Genomic DNA, 10,727 nt, shown 5'->3' on the forward strand with positions numbered 1-10,727 from the left:
AAGCAGAGATTTAGCTGGAATTAAAAAACTCTTTTTTTAGAGTCTTTTTTTTGTGTGCGTCATAACATAAATAGACTAAATGCTTTTGACTTTGTCCACATCTGCTCATATATATCATTTCATATGATGTTTGTCTGTTTAAGGTGAATTGCTTCACTGTGCATCATAATTTAAGTCATATTGACATTGCCAAACAATTAGTACAATTATTCATGGTAACTATAAAAATAAAAGGGTAACTGTATATATTCCATCATGTTCCTTACTGGTGGTGCTACTTTAAACACAGCATGGCATGTACACTCTAGTTAACTTTAGTTTCTAGCCCGATGAATATGTTCATCAACTTATGTAGCACTTCGCACTGAATCTTTTAAGCTTGTAGATGCTTCATCTTTCCCTCTTTTTCTGTCTTCCTCTTACCTGGTTACCCCTTATGCCCTTCTGCCCTTTGCCCGCCATGCTGTGTTGTAGGTTCAGATAGTCTCCAAAAAGGTGGACTACAGCCATGTAACATCTCGCTTGGGTTCCAAGGACAATATCAAGCATGTCCCTGGTGGTGGGAATGTAAGTACTGTCTCTGCATGTGGTGAAGCTGAATTCAACAAAACAGTGCTACTCTTCCAGTTAGAACATCGCCAAGTCTCATGAGGATACACATGTAATCATTTTTGTGATCTTGTTCCCAGACTTCCCCCTCATGCACATGCTTAAAAGAGTTTTTGCTTAACTGCTACCTTTAAGCCAGTTCTCAGTAACAGCAGAAGTTGAATTTTATTTCCTGCTCAAGGTTACTTACTTTGTCTTAAATAATTTTTTGGTAATCATGGGGCAAAAAAACTTTTCCCTTTCTTTTATACTTCGCCGAGTTTTTTTTCTGCAGCTTTCTTTTCCTCTAGCTCTTTGAGATTTACTGCTTCTAATAGCGACTGACGTTGAACTTATCGGTGGATAAAGAGATACAGACATATTTTTCTAATAATTAGTAGTAATTATGATTACTTTTCTTAGTATGTCTTATCCTTTGTACTTTGTAGAGAGTGGCATGCCAGCCTGTGTTGATTTAATCGCACTGCATGTCAAATTTGCACTTTGTAAACAAGGCAACAAAAGGCTGATGGTATCTTTATTACTATTACAGAACAGTAAACCATGTCTATGCTCCAAATATAGGACTTAGTTTGGTGTGTTTACAGATCCAGATTCTCAATAAGAAGGTGGATTTGAGTAAAGTGACTTCAAAGTGTGGTTCAAGGGTCAACATCAAGCATAAGCCAGGTAAGGTTTTGGAACTGATTTAATGTTACTAAGCTTCTGGGTTGGAGTCAAAAGTTAATAGCAATTCTGAGTTATCATGGATGGTAATGTTTCTCGTAGGAGGTGGAGATATAAAGATTGAGTCTCATAAAGTGAACTTCAAAGACAAAGCACAGTCTAAGGTGGGCTCCATGGACAATGTCAGCCATACACCAGGAGGGGGGAATATTAAGGTAAGTTTGTGTACGAGAGAAATTAGTGTGATTAGTGTTTTTTACTCATTCCCTTAATTAGCAGTTAAGCAATAATTATTAAGCAGCATAATTTGATATACACAATAATGATTGACTGTCTTCTATAAACCTATATTACACCATCTTGCATCTGTGCCGAGGGCAATGAGATGAAAGTTTAAAAGTTCTGCTTGGAATTGACTGGGCATTAAAATATTAGCGCCGCATGAAATCACTTAATCAGTTACAGAGAGGTGCAACACAGGGGTCAGATTAGTTACTTCATTTATTTTTATTCTACTCTTCCTGATGGGGATCAAAATGGCAACAGGCAGAAAAGGTCAGCCCAGCCCGATATTCCAGCTCATCTAGGTGGCACATCTCACCAACTGAGAGATATAATTTCTCTAGCAGCTTCTTGGACTGATTTTATAGTCTCAAAATTGCTCAAAGCACTTCATTTGACTACTCTTGATTTAGAGGATCAGGATCTCTACTCCTTACTAAACAATTTACTAAAACATCTTAGGGGCCACCTTTAAAAATGTTTTTTTCCCCCAATTACTTCTCCAAACTCCTCCCATGTTGATACTTTCATTAATGCTTAATAGTTATTTTTAGAGAGCCCACTGTGAATATTTTATGGAAGGCCTCCTTCAGCTTTACTTCATTCTCTTTCCAATGGTGTCCACCAGCACATGTTAAGGTTAGCACCTGCTCCAAGAAGGCTAAATACTCTGTTTGGTGCATAAGCATGACAGTGCAACTCTCTTGTTCACTGCAAGATCCTTGGTCTGGGAATGGTGAATATTGCCACGCACATTTGAGGTTTCCTGGGGGAACTCTGGAGTAAGTGAGACCAAACCCTGATCAAGTTTGGTACCTGAGATTTAATAACATTAATTCAGGCTATTTTTCCACCAGCAAAATGGCGTTCCTTATTTCCAAAGCTAATTTCTTTTTCTAGGGTCTGGTTTGTCTCAAACATACTGTAATATACATGTACGTTGCTTCTAAACAGGCACCGGCCAGAAATTCAATGCCAAATTTTGCATGTGGTGAGCCTGACTGGGTTTTGTAGGTGCCTGGTCACCAGACACTCATCTGCAGACAACACTTCTAGGTTTGCTAGGTTTGTAAGTTTTTCCTTGGTCATTTTCTTTGATCTGGACAAAGTACCTTTTTTTTGAGAGACATTGGCCTATTCTCATTTTCTGACCACTCCCCTCAGATTTGTTAACCAAACTTGGTCCTAATGGGAGCCTAATGCTCCTTGTGATGTAGCTCTGAGGTTCATTGAACTACACAAGTGCTACACCTTGACAAGGCTTGATCCACAAAGAGGCCTGGAACAGATTAACTATTTTTGCAAGATTAAAGTTACAAGGTGATTTGAGTAGAAATGTATAAATTTATATGAGGATATATATAAATTTGAGTGTTTAATTTATTGTTGTTATTATTATTGTTGTTATTGTTATAGTATTATTAGTAGTAGTCTCAGAAATATGTGCAAAATGCAAGTGCTAATATTCAGTCTTATACTGTATTTTAAGATATTAGTCACAGTGCATTATATATCATTTATTCTTTAACATTTCCTTCTTTTTAAATTTGGTTTTATGTTTTCCTACATCGTTGCTCAATTATAATTGTAAGTGAATTATGGTCAAAATGTCGGTTTAATAATTTAAAACAATAGATTAAACTTTCATTCTCACTACCTTTTAAACCTAAAGGGATTTTACATCCCAGAGATTGACATGGGCATTTTCCTAGAGTCTGGTTCAGAGAAGCTGAGAAACAAATTAAAACCAATACAAGTATTTTTTGTTTGTAGAAGGTAAGGGTGTCATGAAGTATACTTCTTTTCAAATGCTCTCATGTAGTTAATATGATGTGGTCAGCTTTGTGCTTGCTTGCTTCAACACACCTGACTCAACACATGGGCTGATGATAAAGGCCTAAATTAATTGAATCGGGTGTGATGGAGCAGGGAAATCCCTGACCTGTGCAAGCAAACGTAAAAGCAAGCTATTAAAGTACTGAATTGCCATATCAAGGATTTACGTAACAAAGGCGGGTTAATAAAAGCCTCCAACCAACAAGCTTACTTATTGGTTCGTGATGTCACCTTACCCCTCAGCCTATGGTCACCCATGTCTGCATGAAAATCTCCATGGTTGTACTCATCATTTATACATCTTCATCACCATGAAATCATTTGCATAATATACAATACATTTAGTGGGACAAAAAAAAACATGCATAGTTTGTAAACCATTACAGCGGTACTATCATAGACCGTGTGAACTAGTACTTTTTAATTATGTAGAGTACTGTATATACACGTATTGTTAATCGAGAAGTACAGACATGGTCATTATGAGGCAGGGTGTCGAGAGAGGAGCTATGTTACTGTATGAGAATGTCAGGAGTTGCAGATAAGTATGTCAGAGTAGTTCACGATATGTTTGAGACGAGTATGACAGTTGTGAGATGTGCTGTAGGCCAGACGGTCAGAGGAGTTCAATGTGGAGGTGGAGCTACATCAAGCATCTGCTTTGAGTCCCTTCTTGTTTGGACAGGTTGACAGGTGAATTCAGACAGGAATCGCCATGGACAATGATGTTTGTGGATGACATTGTGATCTGTAGTGAGAGTAGAGAGCAGGTGAAGGAACACCCGGAAAGGTTGAGGTCTGCTTTGGAAAGAAGAGGAATGAAAGGCAGTCATTGTAAGACAGAATACATGTGTATGAATGAGATGGAGGGAAGTAGATCAGTGAGGTTACAGGGGGCTGAGGTCCAAAAGGGAGCAGGACTTCATTTGGGGTCAACCGTCCACTGTGACAGGGAGTGTGGAGAAGAGGTGAGTGCAGGCAGGTTGGAGTCTGTGACAGAACAGTGTCAGCAAGAATCAAAGGAAAGTTGCACAAGACGGTAGTGAGAGCAGCTGTGCAGTATGGGTTAGAGAGTGTAGTAGTGAGGAAAAGACATGAGGCAGAGATGGAGGTTGCAGGGATGAGGATGATTAGGTTCTCTTTCGGAGTGACAAGGACGGACAGGATTAGGAACGAGCACATCAGAGGGACAGCTCAGGTTGTCTGTTTTGGGGACAAGATCCAAAAGGATAAATTGAGATGTTTTGGACATGTACAGAGGAGGGAGATGGTTATATTGGTTGAAGGATGTTGGAGATGGAACTGCCAGGTAAGAGGTCAAGAGAAAGGCCAAAGAGGAGATATAGTAGTATGCAAAAGTTTAACAACCCCTGACAATTTCCATAATTTTTATTTATAAATATTTGGGTGTTTGGACCAGCATTTTCATTTTTTCATTTCATTTTGATCTAACAAATAGCTGTAATAAGGGCACAGTAATATTTCAGTAGTGAAATGAGGTTTATTGGATTAACAGAAAATGCGCAATATGCATCAGAACTAAATTAGACAGGTGCATAAATTTGGGCACCCCAACAAAAATCACATCAATATTTAGTAGAGCCTACTTTAGCAGAAATAACACAGCCTCTAGACGCTTCCTATAGCCTGTAATGAGTGTCTGGATTCTGGATGAATGTATTTTGGACCATTCCTCCTTACAAAACATCTCCAGTACAGTTAGGTTTGATGGTTGCCGAGCATGGACAGCTCGCTTCAAATCACCCCACAGATGTTCAATGATGTTCAGGTCTGGGGATTGGGATGGCCATTCCAGAACATTGTACTTGTTCCTCTGCATAAATGCCCGAGTAGATTTTGAGCAGTGTTTTGGGTCGTTGTCTTGTTGAAATATCCAGCCCCGGCGTAACTTCAACTTTGTGACTGATTCCTCAACATTATTCTCAAGAATCTGCTGATATTGAGTGGAATCCATGCGACCCTAAACTTTAACCATAATCCCAGTACCGGCACTGGCCACACAGCCCCACAGCATGATGGAACCTCCACCAAATTTTACTGTGGGTAGCAAGTGTTTTTCTTAGAATGCGGTGTTCTTTTGCCGCCATGCATAACGCCCCTTGTTATGACCAAATAACTCAATCTTTTTCCATCAGTCCACAGAACCTTATTCCAAAATGAAGCTGGCTTGTCCAAATGTGCATTTGCATACCTCAAGTGACTCCGTTTGTGGCGTGTGTGCAGAAAAGGTTTCTTTCGCATCAATCTCCCGTACAGCTTCACCTTGTGCAAAGTGCGCTGAATTGTTGAACGATGCCCAGTGACACCATCTGCAGCAAGTTGATGTTATAGGTCTTTGGAAGTGGTCTGTGGGCTGTTTTTGACCGTTCTCACCATCCTTCGCCTTTGCCTCTCCAATATTTTACGTGGCCTGCCACTTCTGGCCTTAACAAGAACTGTGCCTGTGGTCTTCCATTTCCTCACTATGTTCCTCACAGTGGACAGCTTATATCTCCACGATAACTTTTTGTAGCCTTCCCCTAAACCATAATCTTGAACAATCTTTGTTTTCAGGTCATTTGAGAGTTGTTTTGAGGCCTCCATGTTGCTACTCTTCAGAGGAGAGTCAAAGCGAACAACAACTTGCAATTGGCCACCTTAAATACCTTTTCTCATGATTGGATGCACCTGTCTAAGAAGTTCAAGGCTTAATGAGCTCACCAAACCAATTGTGTGTTCCAATTAATCAGTGCTAAGTAGTTACAGATATTGAAATCAACAAAATGGCAAGGGTGCCCAAATTTATGCACCTGTCTAATTTAGTTTTGATGCATATTGCACATTTTCTGTTAATCCAATAAACCTCATTTCACTATGGAAAATTACTGTGTCCTTCAGTTATTTGATCGATCAAGATGAAATTGCTGATCCAAATATTTATGCATGGTAATTGTCAGGGGTTCCTAAACTTTTGCATACGACTGGACATGAAGGTAATTGGTGCGAGAGTAGAGGATGCCGAGGATAGTGTATTTTGATAATAAGTAGCTGCCCTACTATAAAACACTGTTACACATTATAGCGCAAGACTTTTATTCTGGATTATTTTATAATATATAATGCATTGTTAGTGTTAATGAAAGTTTTTTAGTGAATCGTATAATTCCCCACAGTTATACAAATAAAGCAAATGAATCCAAGCATTTCATTATTTTCAGAATTGGTTGGCTGCATGTGCATGGGCCTTGTCTCTTTATTATTTTGTGACACAGTGTATGTTATATTCGTAGTATCCATTTTAATAGCTTGCAGTCTTTCAAAGACTTTGCATTGTAAATATTTTGTTTTTAATATTTTGGTATTATTGTTTTTCCCCATCATAGTATATTGTTATGGGCAAAGTTTTTTGTCATTATTGTTTTGTAGTATGCTTCAAATCCATGTACCATTCCAGATTCCTGAACACACCTTTAGTCTTTCTCAGACGGGATCAGAAGTCCATCTCCACACCATCTCCATCTGTCCTATTGACATGCTGCTGTGTGTTTCTAGGCTGAGGGGCAACAGGAGACAGTTGAGGGCAGTGGGGCTACCGCTAGTGGCTCAGCCGGCCCAGCCCAGGAGAATGGGCTAAAGGAGGGCACTGCATGTGGGGGCGAGGCACTCCGGGACCCCCAGGGCCTGGATTCTCTCATCCCTGAAACAAGTAAGTTTGTGTGTCATCCCGCTGTAGTCACAAGGCCTGCTCCAGCCCTCTCCCTCAGAAGCAGCTGTTGTATGTCAGGCTTAAATACCATTAGAACCTCCACTCAGGTGCCTTTAAGCCTGACTTAAATGTTTTTTGGATTAGAGACGAATTCACTGCTGACTTTATACTAGTGAAACTGAGTTTGTTGCCGTGCTCAATGCTAATCATATTTTAGGCTATTATTCACAGTTATTTATAGTAGCCTAAGGGATCCCCATACTCAGTCTTGTTTAAAAGGTTCTTTTTATTGTACATCCATTGTAGGGTGTTTGCCTCTCTGCTGCTCTTGGTTTGTTTACTCTGGGATAAAGTTTATAATTCAGTTTATTTATTCATAGTTGTCTTTATATTTCCAAAATAACAACTTTCTCTTGTATACTTTTTTTTTTAAATTGTGGCTTTGCAGTTTATGTTGAAATGCCTGGTTTGTGTCCTGTATCCAGCATTTAGCTGATCCTTATAAGTACTCAAACTAGACAAAATTTTAAAACTCTCATCCATTTTCATTGGGTGAAAATACTTTGGTATACTTCATAATTGTGCTGTTATTGACCACAAAATCATTTTTGATTTCTTATTTTTCAGGCATCTAATTCTGCTTTTTGCTATCACCTTATTATTTCATTTCCAAAACACCTCCTGTCCACCTTTTCTTCCCACCTTCCTCTCCTCCTGTATCGAACTGCCTTTCTGTTTTTCTTGCAATCCTCCTTGTTGCAGATTGAATCTTTCAAGCTCAACTTCCGCGAAAAAGCCCGTTCTCGCACGGACCACGGCGCTGACATCATCACCTGGCCCGTCATGGGTGACAGCCCTGCCCACCTCCATCCGCTCCGCAATAGTGTCTCGTTCAACGACTCGTTGGTAACAGCCTGCTTGCCTCGCTCCTCCACTACCCCTGCCCTCCTCTCAGCCTCTCAAGACCAAGAGGGTGATGCTGTCTCTCTCAACACTCTCCTCACGTGACTTCCACCACACATCTTTTAACTCTCATAACCTCACTCCATGGTTACACTGTTTCAATCAGAGTATTCAGTCTGGTGATTAGTAGGTGAAAATGAATTAGGTGGAATCTGTTCCCCGGCCCTTTCTTAGCTGTTTACCTTGTATTCATACTCCATCTATTCAACATCCTCACTCGTAGGCTCTCTCCTGATTGATTTTTTTTTTTTTTCTGGAAAGTTTGGTCTTTTTCATTGCTGCAGTCTTAGAATTGATCTGATTTCCCATAATGTAGTTATCTGGATACATGGCCTACATTTTTGTCTTTAAACAACTCCCTTTAGAAACGTTGGTCCATAGTGTTGTATTGCGCCTCTATGTCAGCATGCGGGGCTGTCATGTGATCCTAATAAGCATCGACTACCCTGCTTCAGTATCTTCAAGTCTCATAATCCACTTGCTTATGTGGAAACTCACATTTAACATATGTAGTCAGTCTCAGCTGTAGGTTTAAACTAAACTGCTCTAAAATTGTGTTTTGTGATGTTTTTGAGTAAATACTGTGGCTATGAGCTGTACGTATGTTTGATTTTTAATTTCCTGTATACTCAGATGTTTGATTGTGTCATTTCTTTTCTTTTAGTAAAGCAATACAGCAGTCTTTGCCTATAGGACATTAACTACGTCTTGAAACAAATATACACATAAGGTACCGCTTAAAGACTCAAACACAGATATACACACGTCTCAGAAAGTATTCACTCTCAGCTGATGATGAGGCCGGTAGAGTTAATAGAACAGTGAATGTGAGGAAGGAAGGAAAGGGCATGCATTTATCGGATGTTATATGAAGTGTGAATTAAGTGCAATTGAAATGAAGTTATTGATTATGTACCACAGATTGACCTGGTGCTGTGCCTAAACATAAGTTTGAGATGGAAAGGGGGGAAAAAAGTAGTGTATTTGTGCTGCTTGACCTAAATTTAAGGCGAGATCCTGAATCAGTAACTACTTTTGCAAAGATACACAGGCACTTAGAATGTCAGACACAAAGCTTTATGTTTGGCAAAATCAGTTATTGCCTTTAATGGGATTTGGTTGACTTGAAAATGTCCTTATGCGTAGTTCCAATTCCACTACAGGTGGGTTTGGTGTGTAAAAGCAAAGCTTGCCAGTATACTTTTTACTAAAGAGTACTTAAGAATTATTTGACAGTCCCATGTACGTTCTGAAAGCACGTTGGAGGCAGCAATTATGTTATAGTTTATTTCTCCTGTAGCATTTAAACTTAGTCACCTCTGAATAGCTTTTTGAATGTGGTCATAATCATGTGTCCCACTTAGAAAACCTTACGTCACAATGTTTTTTTTGGTTCCTTATAGCGGAGAAAGAAAATAATTTTGCAAAAAAATCATGGTGTTTAAATGCAGTGCATTTTTTGCCTTATATTTAAGTGGTGAAATGAGCTCAAAACACTACAGTCAAATAAATTCAAATACTAGTTAAATACCCTTTTATTGGCACTAATTACCTTCATACTCTTGGAGGTTTTAAGCACAATTTTTGAATTACAATAAATCATTCAAATCCACACTGAGCTTCATCTCAGTAATTATTGATAGATTAAAGTGCCGCTGATGAGAAAATCGGACGGTGGAGGGGTGATTATTTTGGTTAATGGGCAATAAATGTTATTATTTATGTAATAGTGATTTTGAAAACAGAGAGGTTTGTAGATATTTGTATTTGAACTATGATGTGCAGCTTTTAAATGCTCTGAGTATGGGTTTCATTGACTTTATTTTGTAACCTTCAGCTAGGTAAATAAAATGTTGTGGTCAATTTAAACTCGCTTCCCCTGTATGCAGTCTTTTTTCTTTGTGTGTGAGACATGCAGTGTACTCGATTTTTTCATTTAACAGCTATTGTTTATTGTTAGCACACCACTATATGTACATATATATTTATACACTCAATATTGGCGCTGGAAGAAATAGTTGCAGATAAAAAGAAACATTAATCATGTTTTAAAAGAATGTTAAGTAAAACTGCGGTGTGTTGTTGAGAGGTGCGCTTGTCATTATCTTTATTCATTATTATTATTATTATTATTATTATTATTATTATTATTATTATTATTATTATTATTATTATTATTATTTAACTGCCTTTTTCTGAGAAAAGGGTTGACCTGAAAGAATGTTCTGTATTTGTGTTTCTCACTTATTGCCATTGCTTCGGTATGCTGGTTGTGGCTGTGGGTAGTTGCTTACTCCTGCAAACAGCAGACGTTTCCAAACTGTTGTTATGGAGGCCGATGAGTTTCACATAGTACCTATCCCATTATGTTCTAGTCTTAAAATATGAAATGCACACTGTCATATGTGCAGGTATGATGTTCATAGACTGTTAAAAAAAATCTGAGAATGTAATTAATTTAGCTGCCCTAAAAAGGCAGTGAGATCAGAGATTAAAATTGGCTGAATTTGGATGTACCACCTTGGCACACATGAGTACTTCTCACAGAGCCACAAACCTGAAGCCTACTTCCTTTGTTCGTTATATTGAGGCTTCAGCATACAACCACAATCTTGTGCAAATCATATTTTATTGAAGTTACCCATATGAAAGTGTAAGTTTGCCC

General features: G+C 38.6%; 1 protein-coding gene across 7 annotated transcripts in view; it reads left to right on the forward strand.

Moving 5' to 3' along the window:
* Nucleotides 1–9,931, forward strand: part of LOC132845590 (microtubule-associated protein 4) — a 61,033-nt gene extending 51,102 nt beyond the window's left edge. For 5 of the 7 annotated variants that reach the window (XM_060869674.1, XM_060869673.1, XM_060869676.1 and 2 more), the window contains 5 exons: nt 475–567; nt 1,197–1,278; nt 1,378–1,490; nt 6,946–7,099; nt 7,727–9,931. In XM_060869674.1, the coding sequence (XP_060725657.1) occupies nt 475–567; nt 1,197–1,278; nt 1,378–1,490; nt 6,946–7,099; nt 7,727–7,734 (450 nt within the window). In that variant the 3' untranslated portion in view covers nt 7,735–9,931. The remainder of the gene's footprint in view (nt 1–474; nt 568–1,196; nt 1,279–1,377; nt 1,491–6,945; nt 7,100–7,726) is intronic. The other 2 variants (XM_060869675.1, XM_060869677.1) reach the window with 2 other exon arrangements.
* The last annotated feature ends 796 nt before the right edge of the window (nt 9,932–10,727 follow it).

The sequence above is a fragment of the Tachysurus vachellii genome, chromosome 5, assembly GCF_030014155.1.
Source record: "Tachysurus vachellii isolate PV-2020 chromosome 5, HZAU_Pvac_v1, whole genome shotgun sequence".
NCBI classification, from domain to species: Eukaryota; Metazoa; Chordata; class Actinopteri; order Siluriformes; family Bagridae; genus Tachysurus; species Tachysurus vachellii.